The 20,029-nt window shown below is 40.5% G+C and overlaps 1 protein-coding gene across 2 annotated transcripts in view; it reads right to left on the bottom strand.

The window, feature by feature from the left end:
- Positions 1–20,029, bottom strand: part of slc39a11 (solute carrier family 39, member 11) — a 136,859-nt gene that overhangs the window by 105,427 nt on the left and 11,403 nt on the right. For both annotated transcript variants that reach the window (XM_071907456.2, XM_071907457.2), the window contains exon 4: positions 991–1,149. In XM_071907456.2, the coding sequence (XP_071763557.2) occupies positions 991–1,149 (159 nt within the window). The remainder of the gene's footprint in view (positions 1–990; positions 1,150–20,029) is intronic.

Raw genomic sequence — 20,029 nt, 5'->3', positions numbered from 1 at the left:
AGGCAACAGCTGTTCTCTGCTGCTCCCTCTGTAGTGTTCAGCATCACGTCTGTCCGCCTCAGTCCCGTCTCTCCCTGTCCCCAGTTTTTCTATTCTTTATCACATCTTACACAGTTGGATTAAATGCAAGCTTTGAAAGGGTCATAAGATCGATCATTCAAATATCCGTCCGCGAGTATCAATGCCGACTTTAATGTAACTCTGCATCGATTTCAAATTTCTCCTCAGATTTCAAGAACCATTTCCCTTTTTTAGGCTCTGCATCATTACAATTATTTTACCAGGGAGTAACTAACTATGTAGAGCTCAAAAGGCTGAGTAAGAGCTTTGGCCATAGAGCAGCCGTTAGAGGGCTTCTGGTGTCATGGGAAAAAAAAAACTCCATACTATTTTTTACTGTCATTTGGTAGCAAGTACGTCATAACCAAAGCTACACAAAAGCCCAGCCTGGGCAAACTGCAACAAAGTTTGTTCGCCAACCTCCGCCTCTATTCTCTGCTGCTGCAATGAGCCACCGTCCGCTCAGGGGATCAATAAAGTTCATCTTTGTCCTTACAGTTTATCTGGAAATCCTGTCTTTACAGCACTTGCGCAAAATAACTTCAGAGAAAAATGAACCTTGTGTTTCTGCCTCTTTGTCTGTGTCTATATCTGTTTTTCTTTCTCTTACCAATAACATAATGGCTCTAGCATCCCTCTATTGACGAGTCCTTCTCTTTGTTTCTCTATATTCATCTCCCATTCTGTTTTTTTTACACTTGCTCTTTCTGCGTATTCTGACAACTCTCTACTGCCTCATTTTCTCCAATCGATGTTCATAATTATCGCGTGCAAGATCGACAACGGATGTGAACTACACATGAATGCTGGATACACATCCTTAACGTATAGACGCTGCATTCAGTATCAGCATAATTGCATAAAGACTGTGTTTTTCTTTCCTCGGTAAACAACATCTGTATGGGAGTTTCCACCTTTCAAGGTTCTTACCAGCATGGGCATGGCGAGGTCAGCGAGGTAGACGAAGGCCGCCCCCAGAGCGAATCCCACCGCCACGGGCACGAAGGCAAACGAGCCGTACTTCCCAGAATCCTCCGCCATGTCGATCGCCGGCGCCAGCAGCGACCAATAGGAAGCAGCCAGCATCACCTGAGAGAGAGAGAGATGAGGAGAGAAGGAAGGGAGAAAAGAAGGAAGGAAGGAAGGAAAGAAATAAAGGAAGATAGTTAAAGTGGGTTGTCGCTCCAGTAAGTTTTCTGAGCTTTAAACTGTAATACTTAACTGACTCTCTATTCAAGAGAAAATGTAGTTATAGATACAACTGTTAAAAAAGAAAAAGAGAATGTTGTTATCCTGTACTTTTAACTAGTTTTAATTTTATGTTTATTTTTCTTTTATTTATTATCCTTTTATTTTTTTATTTTTTTTGGAAGACCAAGAGTAGATGTTGACGTCTATAGAAAAATAGGTAATATAAGTAAATATATATAAGATTATATGGAGATATGTTAATACAGATGTAAATGGGTACAGTATATATAGAAATGGGTCTTCTATTGTTCTCATTTGTAAAAAAAAAAAAAAAAAAAATGTAAAAGACAATATAATTACAGCAATAAGTGATTTTATCAATGTTTCAATAAAAATAAATTTGAAAAAAAAAGTTTCTAAGCTTTAGTCTTCTTCTTTTGCTCTTACAGCTACATTGTGGACTATAGGGAAAGGCTGACAAAGTAGAGCTAGGGGGAAAACAAAACAAAAAAACTTCCCTCTGATTCACTCAGGCTTGAAAGGAAACTCAAACACTTAAACTGACATTTGGTCAAGAAAACTTGAGTAATCTTTGAAATCCACACAAGCCTAAAGAGACAATTTGTGAAAGATTCCATTAAGTGTGTGTGTGTGTGTGTGTGTGTGCGTAAATGTTTTTGAGAAACTAGACTAGGCAGGCTCTGAGATACCTGGTATACACACACACACACACACACATTTTGCCATTGGTATAGTTCACACCTGCCACACATCCCTATGGGTCCCAGCACTTTCAACAGTTTAGGCTACAAAACAACCATTACTGAATAATGCATTGACACGTCTATATAGGCAGCAGTTGCAGTTTTCTAACCGTGTGTGTGTGTGTGTGTGTGTGTGTGTGTGTGTGTGTGTGTGTGTGTGTGTGTGTGAGAGAGAGAGAGAGAGCCATGCCTCTGTGTATGTGTATGTGTTCAAAGTGTATTCTACATCCTCAGAGGCACTCAGCCCTGAAAGCATCTTTCACTCCAGAGCCTGGTTAATTCTACCTTAATTCTAGCTCTTTAATAGCTGCCAGAGTCTAAAGAGAGGAGAGGAGGGAGGATTCTGTAACTCTACAAATACTTTTCAAGTCTTTTCAAGCTACAAGTACGCATATGAAATATCAGCAGCCTCTGTAGTTTTAGTACTAAAAAGTAGCCTTGGGCCAATTTTTGCAGCCATTCTCATGCAGATTCCTCAGCACTGGGTATGTGAGACATGAGTCCTTAGTCAGCCCTGCCAATCAAAAGTTATACAGCATTAGCGTCAAGTCTGTACTCAGCTCTGCCAATCAAAAGTGATGTAACCCTAGTGTCAAGCCTGTAGTCAGCTCCACCAATCAGAGGTGATGCATCATTAGTGTCGAGTGTGTAGTCAGCTCCACCAATCAAAAGTAAGGTACCACTAGCATCGAGTCTGTAGTCAGCTCCACCGTTCAGAATTGATGTAGTACTGGTGTCCAGCCTATAGTCAGCTCTATCAATCAGAAGTGACATATTATTCAATGCCAAAGTCGACTGTAACTCATCTGGTTTGGCCCAAAATGGAAGTTCACCGACCAAAAACTAGTAAATTATGGTTTACTGCCTGATTTTGAACCAAACTATTAGATTGAAACATAAAACTCCTAATAGGATCAAATGTAAATGCATATACAGCCTTTTCACAAGTACAGTCAAGGTTATGTATTCAGCAATTTGTGTTTTTAGAGATAGTAGCATTAAAAACGTTTTGAAGCAGTCTGTACAAATTTCACTGGCTGAAGATGTCCGTTAGTGGATGATGTTTACCTGCACGGTGTCAAAAGTTCAAGCAGTTTCAACTTTTTTGACGGATTGGGTTGCGATATTTTCACGATCTGGACTCTGTCAATCCATATCATCTGTTAACGCGTAGGTGTCATTGAAATACATGGGATATTGTCCGTTTTTTGACATGTCACAAATGCTCATGTGAATGGGGCCTAAATGTCTGTTGAGTCCGACCACTACTGAAATATTCCCCAACTCTGTCCCCTTCTCAGCCCCTTATAGATGATGTTCATGTAATGTAAACAACGACGCATCAAGCATTTCTAGGTTATTTTTGAGTTCCAACTTGAAATAGCTCTACACTGGAGCAAAATTACTTAAAAAATGTTGTGTTTGAGGGTGCAAACAGAGGTTTTTGAGGGAGAAATGATTGGGATTCTTCCGATTTCCATCAGAAAAGTCGAAGCAGGCAAAAAAACAAAGAGAGGTCTGGGTGAAAAGAGTTAAGCGAAAAGAGGACCTGGGGCAATAAAGTGCTGCTGCTGGCCTGATAAGCTCGTCTGATTCATGTTGGAAATGGCAGACTGGCAGCCAGCAAATCATCACCATGTTTGTGGAAGCAGATAACGTATTTACTTATCGAAAGAATCCTAATCCATTTCCCATCGAAAACCTCTGTTCGCACCACCAAACACAGCATTTTGTATTGTTGTTCAAGGAGAGGGAACAGAGTTATACAGGGAAAGGCAGAGAACCTGGATTCAAAAACCAGAAGGACCAGAGGAAACAAATGTGTTGAGTTTTATCTCTTATCGCACTGGCAACTTCACCCCTCCACTGGCAACAGAACTCACTAAAGCACAGAGATCAAAAAGAAACCAGATAGATAGGAAATCAAAATTAAATTTAACCAAAAACAGGATGAGAGCCAAACTCATATGAGAAGGTGCGGTCTTACCTTCTTCTGGTGTACCAAAATACACCAAAGGAGGGGTTTGGAGCAAAAAGTGCCGTAACAAAATGGGATTCAGTTTTCCCCTAAATTGACACTGAGCCTACGGTATTTTTACCTATTAAAGCAAACAAACGAGCCGACAGTAGGGGAATGAAATCAACAACTGTGTTGATAATTCCCATAAAGCACTGGGCTTTACTGGTTGCTATCCCTGCTCTTGTGGTAACTAGGGAGCGAGTTAAGACTTCCCTCATTTTCTCAGCTTTGCCTCATACCTCGCCGCACCACCTCCGTACGCATAAGCCGAGTAAAGAACACTCTCAGGTATTATTTTTATCTTCCGCCCCTCCCTTCATATTCACTTTCAATCGTCTACCAATCAAGGGTGCAATTTACAGATACAATCTAGAGAACATCCTGTACTTCTGTGCCAGCCGAGTCAAGGTGGGGAGCCGTCTCCACGTTAATTAGCATCAATCCGGAGCACACATAGCATTAGCATTTTAAAACACCTTCACAAAACCTTCGCAGCTGCACAGTGAGCTCAACAGACTGTGATAGAAATGAGCAAACATAACCTAGCGTGTGTGCGTGCGTCAGGCAGGGAGTGTGCAAGAATTTATGCATTAGGCCTGCATCCCAATTAGGATTTCATGATCCCTGAGACTGAATGAATGGGACAAATGGAAATTAATTCTTTGAGCATTTGAGATCATGGAAAATAATTTAAGATTTATATTCATATCTAGCTGTCTCCTGAGCCCCATATTTCAACTGCTAGCCTGAAACTTGAATACTAAACCAACCTCTAGTCTTTATGGCCTGTCAACCCATTCCTTTGAAATTCAAATAAAATTCTCTTTTAACTTACAATATGTGCTCATCTTGGACTCGGGACAGTAACATGACACAAAACACTACAAAGCAGACCAGTGGTTCTCAACATTTATGGCTCACAACCCCAAAAAAACAAGCAATGCCCACTCACAACTCTCTGTTCCAGGTGTTAACGCACACTGAACACCAAGTACTCATTTGTATTTTCCCTTTCTGCACTAATCTACTTGATTGATTATTGGAAGAAGCCAAGAGGATACAAATAATTATTTTAGAAGGAAAGGGCATTCATCACAAAGATTATGTAAGATATTGTAATTGATTTGTGTTGTAGAAATACATTTTTTCACATTTCATCATCTCACAATCCCCCCGCCCACCCACTCCAGAAAAACAAAAGAAAATGACAAACAATGAAACAGAGGACTGGATCTGAAAAAATATAAATTTCTATCATTTCTCAAATCAGGTACCACAGTACTTTTTCCAAAACTGTTGTACTGGAAAAATGCAACAGCCATTGTACTTGACTGTACTGTCCAAATTTACTGCATGCTTTCTGAACTACTGCTGTACTGCTGCTCCTTCCCCGAGACGAAGTGTTTGGAAAAAAACAAAATCAAGATTTCCTCTCGAGTTAGAAGGAATGGTCTGGTAACTAGATGATTGAGAGACAATAAGAGTTTTGCGATACAACATAGAAATTTGGGTCGACTGCTGCACTGGGCATTTTTTCACGTTGGCGGCTCCAAATGGCAGCAAGAAGTAAGAGTTTGAAAAATTTGAACTTCAATACCCAGAAATCCTGTAAGGTGATATCAGTAAACTGCACACAGCTCGCTCATATTCACCAACCAGCCGGTCTGTGTGATGCTTTATACCAAAGGAAACCAAAGAGACTGACATTCTGACTTTCTCTGGACACAGCGCTTGCTCGCTCGCTGTTATTTAGGAAACACGTGTCTTTTCAGTTCATATTGGTATTAGATATGATATTAGAAATCCCAGAATAGATATGTACAGTCATTCAAAAAAAAAAAATCAGATATGAGCAGCAATTCAGTATTGCAATCTAACCCAGTGGCTGTTGTTTTCATTTAATTTTTTCTCCTCTCTCATTTTGTTTCCAATATTCTTTCCTCCTCTTCTTTTCCCTTTCCTCTATCCACCTCCTTTCGTTCCTTTCTCTCTCCTATTTCCCTTTCTAGCAGCCAAACCCTAAGCCCATTCTGCGACCTCTGTTCGCACTCATTAAATTAAGAGTTCAACAAGGCCTCAAGGCTATCGGCAGGTCTCTCTAATGCCAGCGGCCAATTACTGCCTTGCTGTCTCACTGAGCGCGAGCGTACTCTGTGCTACTCTCCTCCATCATTACTTCAAAGTCAATGTAAAAGATAAAAAATGGATGAGAACCAAACTCATGTGAGAAGGACCGCAATCTCTGTCTCACTGATGAATGACAACTCCATCACGAAAATGACAAGAAAAAGAATTGAACCAAACTAGAAGACGGAACAAAACATAGGGCACCAAAAAGGGAATCAAAGCTGCAATGAACACTCATGCTGCAATAGTATAATCAATAACAACGCTTCAGCAGTTTCATCTCAATGTCTTGGAGCCACAGGGTCTTCGCATTGAACTCTGCTGCACATAGCTTGCAGTAAAATGCATTACACGTGATTAAGTGTGATCAGTGTGAGTGTGAAGAATACATCTTTGATTCAGCCCAAACCCTTGATTCTTCCCGACAAGAAAACAGACTGAGATAGCATTTCATGTATTCCAGATAATGTCTTTCAGGTGATATTAGGACTTTTCATCGTTTTCATACTTTACAGTCTTGGGTTTAGGTTTGATTAAAAAAGGTCTATATTAAATCTGCACTAGGCATCTTTGTGCTTTGGTAGCCTCAAATGGCAGCAAGAGATAGCAGGTAGAATTTCTGTAATTGCTTTGTAGCAAAGGAAACCAAAGGGACAAGAGAGGCAAAGGATTTAACAATGGTGAGTCCAGCTTTCTCTGGATGGAGCGCTCCTTTGCTGCTGTTTAAGAGACAGTTTGAATATCACTCTTAAGTTTCCTGTGGGCGGAGAATACCCAACACTAGAATATAATTTGAGCAAATAGGGTGAATCTACAGGATCCCAATTAGGAGGGAACGACGCTCTTCGCTGTTGCAGCCCCACTTTGTGAGTTAGGCTGATAAAATTGATTTATTTTTACCAGCTTTAAGAAACACGATCACTTGCATCATCAATCACCCTTGGATGAGAAAAAGAAGACAAGTCCTCACATACTTGTCTCCTAATCACACGGCTCAGTTCTTCCACACTATCACAAAGCACTTTCATGATTGTTGAGCACTCTTTTCTCGAGATTACAGGGTGCTTTGGTCTTATGATGCTTAAGAGCAATCATCTGGACGCGTGTTGCAGCATAATCAGCCCCCCATTGACAACCCTGCTGAGTTCAAGGGTTCCACCTGAGCAATGAGAGCCACTAGCAGAAACCAACAGTGAGCAATTTAACAGATGCCTTCACAACTCCACAGAAGGGGCCGGAAATGAAAGAAAGCTTGAGGGTGGTGTGGATGAGTTCTGTCCCTTTGCTGCGTAAAGCAAAAAGAAATCGTGAGTTATGGTTTGCCCGAGGGTGATTCACTGCCTCTCGAATGCTTGAGTTCTTCCAGTTTCTGAAACAACTTCGGTATTCTTTCGCCAGTGGGTGGGTGGCGGCTCTATCATCTAATCACAGCCTGTGGCAGACGGAGATATAGGCTAGATAGAAATGATTTGATGGACTGTCATGATAAAGACGGACGTAAAACAACTTGATTACGGTCCCTGCACAGAAATCCCATCTTAGAAACGGAGCAGTAACTGGCTCTGTGGAGTCCTTGGCACAGGAGGCATAGTGTACGTGTCCTTCGTTATACAAGCATGACAGAAAATATCGCTCTTGTGTCACCAATTTCCATCCCACTACCTAAACTGTTTTCCCAGTCCTCTTCCCACGAGCTTTCAAGAGAAAGAAAGATTAAACCATAGAGTAAATTGGGCCTCGAGGGCATTCTGGTCATGTTTTCCTCTAATCATCTGTATAATACCTATCTCATCACTAGGGATGGGAATTGATAAGATTTTATTGATACCAATGCCATTATCGATTCTGCTTATCGGTCCGGTTCTTTATCGATTCCCTTCTGTGTGGAAAAAAAAGTAGGCCTACACAGGTTTTCAGCGTCAACGCAGCCGTTTTATTATCTCTTGAGTCTGAACACAGTGTAGAATGTCTGCCTAATAACATTTGAACATGTTAAAATAAATTATAATGCTCCTTTTCTTAAAATGATGACGTGAACCGCTTTTTCCAGCCGACCAATCGCGATGACAGAGACGCTGGCCGTTTCCCATAGCAACAACAAATATGGAGAAAGTGAAAGTGCCGGTGGAGAAATTGGACGTTGTAATAAGTGAATTTCCGTTACCGCAACAGCGATCATAAAGGCAGTATGGATTATACTGGACATGTATTGGAAATATCTGGTAAGCCTTTGCTTGTTGCACAACAGTTCTGTCTGCTAGAAGTGAACCAGCTGGTTAATGAGCTAGCAGCTGCTCAGCTAACATCAGGTGACGTTGCTGTGATCCGCTTTTTATTTCTCCTCACAGAAAGCGCTCCAGGCAGCGCTTTTTCCACATCAAAAAACGCTATGTGTGAACACAGAAATGATAATTTTACAGACGTTACAAGTAGCACTGTTGTCATCTTTCTTCGTGAAATGAAGCCACGCTTTGGACCGTTTCTTCCTCTCCGCCATGACTCCTTCTTGTTGCAAGTTTCCAGCAGCGTAGACGCAGCATTTGATGTCATGATGACACATGAGTTTTTGCAATGCGCATGCGCAACTGTCAGAAAAACATGCCGGCATCGATAAAAGGAATTGATAACCCTGTGAGGCATACGATTCCGATGGATCAGACAATTTGGAACCGGTTCTCAACTGGAACCGGTTCTCGATTCCCATCCCTACTCATCATTCTTGCTTCCCTAATATATCTATCAATCTATCCATCCAAAGTTCCCACTTAAGCCGAGACACTTCCATCCATTTTCCCTTTCCAATCAATTCATCTATCTGCCTTCCTGACATCTCCTCCATTCCATCCATCCTGCCTCCTGTCTATCTAAGAGCTAATCACGTTCAAAGCCACCCACTTGTTCCCACTTCATCTCCCCTTCCAATCTTAAATCGATCTCATCCTTTGTTTCCTGCCCTCCATCTGTGTCACCATCTCTCACCTCATCTTCCTCATCTTACACTTCAGCCGTCATTTCATTTGGCCGGTCCTCTCACTAGCTCACAATTTCTCGTTTCCTTACCTTACCAATCACTGTGGGAAATTCACACCAGTTTTGACCGTGGCTGGTAGGGTTGCCAGGAAAAAAAATAAAAAATTAAAAAATATATGTATGTGTATATATATATGTATGTGTATGTATGTATATATGTATTCAATGTTTCCCCCATAATTTTATTCTTGGAAGGGTAGAAAAGCCTCTGATAGAGCATTTAGACCATGGAAAACCAAAACTCCCCAATGAAACCCAGGATGATGATTATAATAAACGAAGAAGAAGAAAGTAGTAGTAGTAGAAGACGTAGTAGTGCAAGAATAATAATAATAAGAAGAAAGTAGTAGTAGTACAAGTAGTAGTAGTAGTACAAGAAGAAGAAGAAGTAGAAGTAGTAGTACAAGAATAATAATAAGAAGAAAGAAGTAGTAGGAGAAGTAGTAGTAGTAGTACAAGAAGAAGAAGTAGTACAAGAAGAAGTAGTAGTAGTAGTACAAGAAGAAGAAGAAGAAGTAGTAGTACAAGAACAAGAAGAAGTAGTAGTAGTTGTAGTAGTACAAGAAGAAGAAAAAAAAGTAGAAGTAGGACAAAAACAAGAAGAAGAAGCAGAAGAAGAAGTAGAAGTAAAAGTAGAAGAAGAAGAAGAAGAAGAAGAAACATATTCATGCATACTTGTGACAACGCTATGCGACGATACCTCGGTCTAACTCAAGTAGCTGGTAAGTTTCTAAGGTTAGACAGATATGAGTATATGCAAAGCTTTATATAAGTATATGCAAAGCTTTCCAACAGCTTTGCATATATACATATATATACTATATGTGTGTGTGTGTGTGTGTGTGTGTGTGCCGAGATGATCATTCACTTGCTCTATTGATTAGCAGGCCATTCCTAAAACGGAGGCTCACAACACAATCACTTTGTCTTTGCTCTGTCTTTGCCTTAGAGGACGTTCAACCTCGGTCTCCGCCTCCTACAACGCCTCCTCATCCTTGTGATTGCACTAGAGACCATGTACAGGGACACTGAGAGAGATTAGCCTAGACCTATTTGGTTGAAGACTGAAACACCAGGCTACAGCCCAGTGACAGCCATAATCTGCTGATGGAGAATAGCCTCGAGACATTAAAGCCTCGTGCTCCACTTCCACGCACAATTTCCACAGAGCAACGGAGTGGAGGAGGATGAAGGAGGCAGGGGAGCTGCAGGTTTTGATTAGTTTGGCTGTAGCATATTCCATATAAATACACAGCGTCACTCCGGGTGCTCGTGAGGTACAGCTAACAGACAATCATCACTACCAGTCTCTCTTAAGGCTCAATTATGCTCAACGTTAAATACGGATACGGACGGAGCCTTCTGTCCCGTACTCTGCGTTCAGTTCGTTTTCTGAAAGCTTACGGATACGGACGAATTAGAGCAGTACCACACACACACAAACACACACACTTTTGACTCTCTACTGCCCTCTAGTGGATGTATTGCTTAACATGATGCCAACGTAAAGGACACATGGAAGTATGTGGGCAGTGACGGTTACATCGTTTGAAATGGACGTATTTATTTTCGTACATAAAGGGAGCATAAATGAGCCTTTAGTGCGTCTTAGCAGAAGTTCAGTTCTTCCCATTTTTCAGTCTGTTGGCAGCAGAGGAAGCAAAATATGTAAAATCCAGCATAGCTAACATACATAATAACATCTATAAAACACATAAATCCAAAAGAGAGGTTTAGATTTGGTCCAACAATATTCTAACAACATATGGATCGGGCCTTATGAGCAAATGACACTCAAGTTTTTCCCATTTAGCCACCTCTCCATGTGTATTTATAGCCGCAGGGTTTAGATATCTCCTTATTGCAGCTGTTAATTGTGGCAAATACTGTAACAGATGGACAATTATATAAGCCTAGCTTCTATGGTCTCTTTTACTAAACACTTGCCATTTACTTAACATTGACGATCTGCTTTGCTGACCTCCCCATATGTCACACTGGTGTAAAAATGTTCGGGGCACAAGCATCATTTGTTGCAGTTGTTACTATTTGCATCAACCACAGATGATAATTCATTTTTTTCACACATTCCATAAGGTCTTCAGCAGTGATGTGTCTTTTCTCATGGTAAACCCAGAAAAAAAAAGTTTATAGTCTGTCTTCATTTTCCTCGCGAGTCCAAAGTGTTGTAAAACTAGCAGCAATATAACTTTGGCTTGACTTACCACCATGCCAAAAAATCCAGGATCAATTAAAAATGGAAAGTCAACCATTGCTCAATATTGAACACCAGGGATAAACTCAGTTCACAGTTTAAGTAATCCTTGCATAATTTCAAATATCCCTCTCCTTTAAGGACAAGTGGAGCATGAGAGAGCAGAGAACAATATGCAAATATTTGACTGGAGGCTACGGGGGGAGCAATCAAAAAATAACAGAATTTCTTTTTAGCAAAAACAAACAAAAAAAATCATTATTCTAACAACCTACGGCATGCAAAAGTATATATTCATATCAGGTTTGCAATATCTGTAGGTGCACCACAAACCTACAGTGGCCTATATCATTAAGTGAAATTTCTCTTACATTGCTTTGACCATTATGAACGGCAACAAGCAGAGGCTTAACTGTCTGAGCTAGGGAGATGTAAAATACCATTTATTGTCCTGGAAGAAATTCATTTTACAAGGTCAGCTTAAAGCTTGGATGGACTTGCATGCCATACACAACAAGGGAGATCATTCAACACAACATTCAACACTACATTCAACACATTCACCAGGTAACAATAACCAATACAGTCAAATTTCCTTTCAGTAAGCTACGCAGAAAAGCATAAAATAAAAACCACAATGTACTCAGCGGCTGGCAGCATATACAGTCATTGGTTTCTGGGTTCAATTGGTTCAACACCATTCAGAGTATATTTATTATTACTAATAGACACCGTAGCTTTGTCCAAGCACACCAGCATGGCAGACAGGAGATGTAGCACAATTAGCAGTCAGTGTCAAGCGAGCGCTGGGAGCCTCGCAGCATGTGAAATCAAATTCTCCTCAAAAGCAATCAAATCATGGAGGCATCAAAGCTTTTCCCCCCGCGTCTCTGTCCCACATCGCGGCGAAAAGAAACAAAAAGGCTCTTGAGCATAATGCGGCAATCTGAGAATCATTTCCAAGTCGCTCGTTGACGCAAGTCGGAGAGGAGGCAATGACTTGTGGCTTTCATTCCCCCGCAAAGGTCGAGACAATACGCGCTCACGTTGAGGGACGAAGGACAACAGAAGAAGATGTTCAGTCCGCATGTTGAAGAGCCTGCCGCTATTCCACATTCATGAGCTTGACATTGTTATTCTACAGCGCTATGAAGGAGAGTCATGAAAGCCCGCAGTATAGCCTGGAAAATCATTCACAGATCGTTCCCAATATCGCTGTAGAAATCTGTAATGTTGGAGAAAGAACTGTCTTGGTACTAATGACGACAATACCTACCACTATTGTTATTCCAAGCTTTTAGGAAAGCTAAGAATCTAAAATATAAGATAGTTTTATACCATGGTCTGGATGAATACTCGATTCTGATTGGCTGCGGGGTGTCCATTAATTCCTGATAATAGACACCTATTAAGTAGTTCCAGTGAAACTGTCTGTTCACCGTTCTAAATTAATGCGCTGGCTACGTAGTATCAGCCTGTATCTAAAATGAGTAACCATAGCAACAGGGATGCAGTCAGCTGAATTCAGGCTGCGGCCGACAGTACACATGGCCTTTCATTTGTTCGTGAAAATCTTGATATTGATTTGGGGACAATGACATGGCTGGATAGCTAGCTAGTCTTGTTGTTTAACATACTGTCAAATTATATTTACTGTTTGTCAACCGTACGCAATGTTATTGACTTTGAATCTTGCTAGCATAACGTTAGCTTTCTGCTCACAGCTGAGCCAGAGGGTTCTATGAGCTGAGCGGACAGGAAGTATCTCCCGTTGCCAAGTCGTATCTAAGGTTCGTCCTATTTACTGGAGTAGTGAACAACGTTTCCATTGCATAAGAACCTTATGGGATGGTAATGGTTGTTCCAGGTATTAGTCAAACCCTCAGGTGTTACCAGGGAAACTGAGTTATGGCTTGTGAAAAACTTTAGATTTTGATTGCAAAACGCATGAAAATATAAATTAATGGTCTTCATTTTTTTTTCTTTGGCAAGTGACCATGGTATAAGTGGGATAATGCCCTTCGAGGTGTCCATTATCAGGAATTAATGGACACCTCGTCGGGCATTATCCCTTACTTATGCTGGTGAGCGTTTTGCTTTTCCATAGTAGAGCTGAACAATGAATCGGAAAAAAAATCTGAAGTGCAATATGACCTTCTGCAGTTTCCAAATCGCAGAGGCTGCAATTAACTGCTTAAGAGAGAGAGAGAGAGAGAGAGAGAGAGAGAGAGGCGTCCAAACTGGATTTCTGAACAAGGAGTTTTAGAGCTGCAGGTAATCTTTGGTCCATGAATCAAAACCTTTCATCAGACTCAAACTCAGTAAATCCTGCACACTGATATCTATTTTTTCACTCACTTTTCTTAAACCAATTTTAAAGTTCTAAAAAATGTATGACAAGCAAAAAATGTAGAACATCTATCGGCTTAATATCACTGTGGCCGATTGTTCACTATTTGCAGGGAGGCTCCACACTCAAGGTCTTACATATTGTAAATGAAAGTTATTAGGAGGAAAACTATTTCAACAACATATTTGACAACTAGTGGGTTATGCAATGGTATTAGTGAATTATGCATGCCATGTAGTTTTTTCTAGTACTTTGAAAGTCTCAAAATCAAGATAGCGATGAGGGCAAAAAGCAGTATCGCCTGTCCCTTAATATTTCTATAAAAACTCCAACTTCTGTGTAACGAGGGGCTCTCAATCGTCTTTTTTGTTAAAATGTCTCTTTCTAACATACTCACATTACTGGTAAGTTAGCAAGCCTGTTGGCCATATGTGAAGCACCTGTATCCTAAACTGAAAACAGTGCAACTGCTGCTCATTTTGTGGGCTAACCAACATGATGCCACTTATTTCATGATTATGTGTAACTGCTAATGAAGCTAGACACAGTTTCAAAAGATCGACTGTAGCCTACAGACACAGCATTATTAGACTAAGTTGACACTGCTGCTTTGAATGTTAAAATAGGCTAATTTGCTGGTTAATTTCACTAGGTATTAACTGCAATTTATTTTAAGCACATCCCTACTAAGTACACAAATGCAGACAGTATTAGTATTACCGGGGGGGGGGGGGGTGTGATGGTTGGTAATTTTTACCTCAGGATCAAGGGAACGAACATGTGAATAACTTAAATGTCAGTGATTTTCTCCGGCTGCGGTTAAAGATCAGACTGAAATTACCTACTGTATTTTGAAATTATCTGTGGGGTCATTCTAAGTTTAATTTTAATTATTTTACTATCTAGATGACTGACCGAAATTACAGATGAAAGCTCATGCCGTCCGAAGTCATTCAGATCGGGAAACGTGCGACAGGAAAATCAAACGGGGAAAAAACACAGTCAAGATTAACTGCAGTCACATGTAGTGCGTCCTGCCTTGATGCATCTCTCTAACATTATTTAATGAAACATAAAAGCCTTTCTGAACCTTGAAGCTTACCGTGTGTAAACCAATCATCTGTTCATTAGTGTTACTTTGATATTCAGTTTAATTTGTTTTACATTTCATTCAGAGTTGTTAATGCAAGCTTATTGGCCGATTAATCAGTTAGCGGCTTTTTTCCAGTGCAAAATGTCGTTATATCGGCTTTAAAAATCCACTATCGGTCGGCCTCTAGTTGACAGAACGCCACAGTCAGAAATTAACACAGGCTCAGGGCAAAAACACCTTTCAAAGTTCATAAAATGCCTGTGAATTAAAAACGAGGGGGCAAAAATGTCCCTTATAATAAGGAGCAACATTCTCTGCATTTCACCCTGTTCACATTTGTTTCATTAAGTTGTCAAATATTCACGCATGAATGCGAATACTGTCCCCCGTGGGCCACTGTGGGTGATTTGTGGTAGACTATGACCGGGCGATTCTTCCCAGTGCATTCTGGGTGAGGAAAAATGGAGCAGTTTTTGAACAACCGAGTACGCAGCCTGAAGCAGTAGGAGAAAATACCGACCTGACACAAAACACTGGGTCAACAAACAATAAAACAACAAATATCATAAAAAAACAGAACAATCGAGGGATGGAAGATAGACAGGTTGGGACAGAGAGTGGAGAAATGCTCTTCTGGAAGGTCTGCCGTTGTGGTAAAAAGTTAGTGTTCATTTGCCAATATGCAATGAAAATGTATTATTTCATAGTTCAATAAAATCGCCCCTGAAAATGACCAAAATGCTCCTAAAAATCTAATCAAGGGGGTAAAAAAGGTCGATTTCCTGCCCTGCGGACCACGCCCAGTTTAACATTCACACAGTTACACACACACTCACACCTGGAAACTGTCAAACACAATCCTACTGGCCACTGAACATCACTACAGCAACTGGAGCGTCTGTGCTTTGCTGAAAGAGCAATTCGACGGTAGTTGTTGTAGGGAGAGAAGCCCAGACTGTCCCAGGCTGATCTGGGATTCAAACTGCCGACTTTGTCTTGTCACAAGCCCAATTCTCGAACATTTAGGCTGCCGCTGCCCTAAAGGCCAACGTCCACTTCCTCCGTTGTGTGTGTGTGTGTGCGATCCGGCTCCGCGGCGGTGATGTGACGTGAGATTTATTTTAAATATTTGAATTGGTCCCCCACCTCACATGGGCCTCGTTTCCCAATAACAATCATTCTTAGAGATAAAAAGTGGGTTTTTTTTAGGTGTGATCTTATGAAGGTTTGTTCATTACTTACGTGTGTTTCTCAAAGCAGCACTTAGAGCGGGAGCGCGCCCACTTTAGTATTTACTTTAGTATCTTAAAGTAGGGCTGAACCATTTTGAAAAAATATCTAATTGCGATTATTTTGACTGGTATTGCAATTGCGATATGATTTGCGATATTAGAGGGAATGATCATTTTTACATCATTATTCTCATTTTCATTGAAAAACATATTAAAATGATTATGGTGTGATTTTTGCGGGGATCTGTACCAAACAAAGATGTTTTCTTAAGTCTGCAGAATATGATGCGTAGGGATATTCTGCAAATGCATCAAATACTGAAAAATGAAACACACCCAACAGAAACAATTACATATGCTTAGAATATATTGCCACATGGGCGACATTATTCAAATCGCCTGTAGAAAGCTCACAGCATTGCAATAGGCATACATTATGTTCGTGGGTTAAATGTTAATATATGCTCCGACTGATTTTTCTGTTGCTCCAGATATTTGCCCTTAAGCAAAAATGAATAACCCAGCCTCAGATTTAGGAGTGATGATTCTTATTACATGCTCTCTGATCTGAAGACAGCTGTCAATTTCGACGACTCACTATTCAGGTGTTTTCACGCTCACTGCAGTTATTGAACATTTCTTTTTTTGGAGATAAATTTATCCTCTTCCCTGTCCCTTCCCCCCGAAGCTCACCACTCCAGTTGCATCAATCGCCGATGTCACCCGTTTTGTGTTTCGTCTCCTTTTACACGGTTCCCTCAGCAAAAATATCATTCTATATTTTCAGTGTTCGGCTCTCCACTGGGCACACCACTCCATTTAAGATAAGATGAGATATCACTTTATTAATCCCCTTGGGGAAATTTCACCACACCCATCCATTTTATACTGAGATCATTAGTGGGAAAAATATAGGCCTAATAAAGAAATAAATTAAGATAATAGTAAATAACGGGGAGGCGGGGACTCAAGTCACATTTTAATTGCTTGAGACTTGACTTGATGTGTGAAGAGAAGACTTGGGACTTGACTTGACTTGGGTTCTGGTGACTTGGGACTTGACTCTGACTTGTACTTTGATGACTTGAAAAGGTTTCTAAAGTCTTGACTTGAGATCTTGTGTTTGTGTAAATGACTTAGATTGAAAGTGATGAGATTTGTTCCAGCAGACGACTGAATTTAAATTCTGTTTTCTGAATTTGTATGGAATGATTGAATTTATTGAAGTTGAAACTGATTATAGAAATCAAACTCATGATGCTCTTACCAAGTTTTTATCCTATTAAAACCAGATTGCACTGAAAAGTCCTAGATATTTAGTTTTCTTTAAGATATTAAATTGATACTGGACTCTTGATTTGTTCTGACTTGACTTGCTGTTCTACATTTAGACTTGAGACTTGACTTGAGACTTATGCCTCAAGACTTAAGACTGACTTGGTCACACCTCTGGTAAATAATATAAAAACAGCCTCATGAACCTTAAAATCTCAAGTTAAAAAGTTGCAATGAGTCCTGCAGGTGACATGGTGGAGTGTTTTTTTTTCCTTCTCAAGAAAACTTTTAAGAGCGTCTTTTAAGTTAAGATGCTTTTCAGAAACACCTCACAAACTGAAGAGGATTCATATGATTGAATAATGTGATGGGATGTAATGTATGATTGATGTTACGATCATCTCAGCCTTGACAGCCTTTGGGAGAACGAGGCTCAGATCAAAAAACGCAAATTAGCCTTAAGGCTGCAAAAGGGGTCTGACCTCGAGAACGCATACCGCTATCCCAGAGACAGCAGAGATGATCTGGGATTAGCATGTATATATCACAGGAAACATTGAACTTAAACATAATATATCTGATGTCTGAATACTAATTGGATCAGTGACATCCCAGCTGCAGCATGTAGGGCCTCTGGGACGGTTAAGCATGCTGTTCATGGCACATAGCCTGCAGCTCTCCATCATCCGAGGAGAGAGAAACATCACAACTGAGTCACGGAGCGGTGAGGAAAGCAATCTCTAAAAAGCCAAGTGAGCATGAAAACATGGACAATGTGCACACTGATTTTGTCATTTGTTGATTTTCTTTTGCCCTATACGCGCCTAGTGGATCATATAAGGCTTGACCAAGGTTATATTAGTTTGATTTGCACTCAGGCATGGGAAGGAATACAACGATCCTGTTTATTCAGGCGTGATATTCCAGGCAATGGGAACGGTTTCATGTACAAATGTGGCCATTGTAGAAATCCAGTGTTTTTACTGCATGCTTGCTGAAGTAAAACTGTCTCTCCATACAAAAGAAGAACTGTTTGGAAAAGTTTTCCTCTCTTTTCAGCCTCCAGACATTAAAAGCAATGACTTTTTGGAGTTTTGTGTTACAGTGTGCTAGTTTGGTTCCTCTGTATAACATTCAAGAAAGAATAATCCGCAGTATTAATGCAGGTCAGATGCAGGATAATTGCATGGCGGAGATATATTCTGTCTTTTATTCAATGCTGGCTTGCATCTAGACCTTGTAGGATACAGATATAGTCAAAGGAGTAGCAAAGACATTACATTACAAGTGAAAAACTGAGAAACTATCTTGTTTGGCCAGCTATTTCATTTCATTGCCAAGGTCTAGCCAACATTAGAGTGATATAAATTCATACATCCACAAACTAACTCCCTTTCTGCTACTGCGTTTCTTCTTCACCTCACCACCTCACTTAATCACAGCTACATTCTCCACAGTGTTGAGTGGCTACATTCCCTCGTAGCCACTCTGACATCGCTTTTTAGTTTGCTACAGATTGGTGAATTCAATCATCTCAACTTGGCTGAGAGAGAGAGCCACCTGTGTGATGGAAAGGCGAAAAGACGGGGCGGGGAAAAGGAAAATCTTTGATTTGAAATTCCAATACGCTCCCAGAGAGGGTTAGCAGAACCTGGATAATTCAGGAAGGCCTGGTAAGACTGAATTCATTTCGACTTCCCATCAGAAACATATAAACATAAATTCATGCGGTTCCATTTCCATTCCTTCCTGTTCCACTTAACTTGATATTTTTGGTATTCTCATGCATGCAAGTTTAAATATTCTGTAAACAACAAGTTGGACATAAGGGACCGAGACATCTTATTACCTGTGATGTCTGTATGCGTGTGTGTGTGTGTGTGTGTGTAACATAAACCTTACATGACAGCTAGTTTGCTGCTTTTTAGAACCAGAAATAACAGACTCACTGCAAAGCAAGTAGTTTATACAGATTTTCATCCATTAACTCTGCAATAAGTCCAAATATTTATATTGTGTGTGTGTGTGTGTGTGTGTGTGTGTGCCCGTGTCTGGAAACATGAATGCATAACCAACAATGCACTCTCATCAACTATTCCTGAAGGATGCCGTCTACCCCAGAGGAAGCCAGCGCTCATTCTCCTCACACACAAACATGCATCTGGCAGCAGAACTAATGCCCATATGGACAAAAGCCCGGACATCTTCTCCGTGTTGGCTTGTGAACCTCGCCGCAATACAGATGAAGTTTCTGGAATGACTCAAACTCACTGTTGAGTCTTTTGGAAGCGCTGTGGGCCTAATTCAGTGAAATATCACACCCTAAATAATTACATCAAATCCTGTTTATTGGTAAATCCATCTCCTTCACACCGGCTTGCCAACCCTCTGTGCATTACAAATGCAATTTGTTGCCAACACACTAATTACATTTGTAACATGCTGACTGATGTGAACGCCAAATGTAGCAAATGTGAGAGGGAACACACACATGTAGTCGATTCCTGATGCAAACACAACTCTTCAAATGCAGAAGGATTAAAGTGAATAGCTAGCTTTGCTTCACTGGTAAATAAACTAAAATAAACTAATGACATGCTCGGTATGTTAACTACGGTCTATGGTTTTTCTTCTTCTAATGTTTGAGTCCGGCCAGTTATACAGTTTTGAGG

The sequence above is a fragment of the Centroberyx gerrardi genome, chromosome 20 (assembly GCF_048128805.1).
Source record: "Centroberyx gerrardi isolate f3 chromosome 20, fCenGer3.hap1.cur.20231027, whole genome shotgun sequence".
NCBI lineage: Eukaryota > Metazoa > Chordata > Actinopteri > Beryciformes > Berycidae > Centroberyx > Centroberyx gerrardi.
The sequence above is the reverse complement of the archived record's forward strand: the minus strand, read 5'-3'. Positions and strand labels throughout refer to the sequence as shown.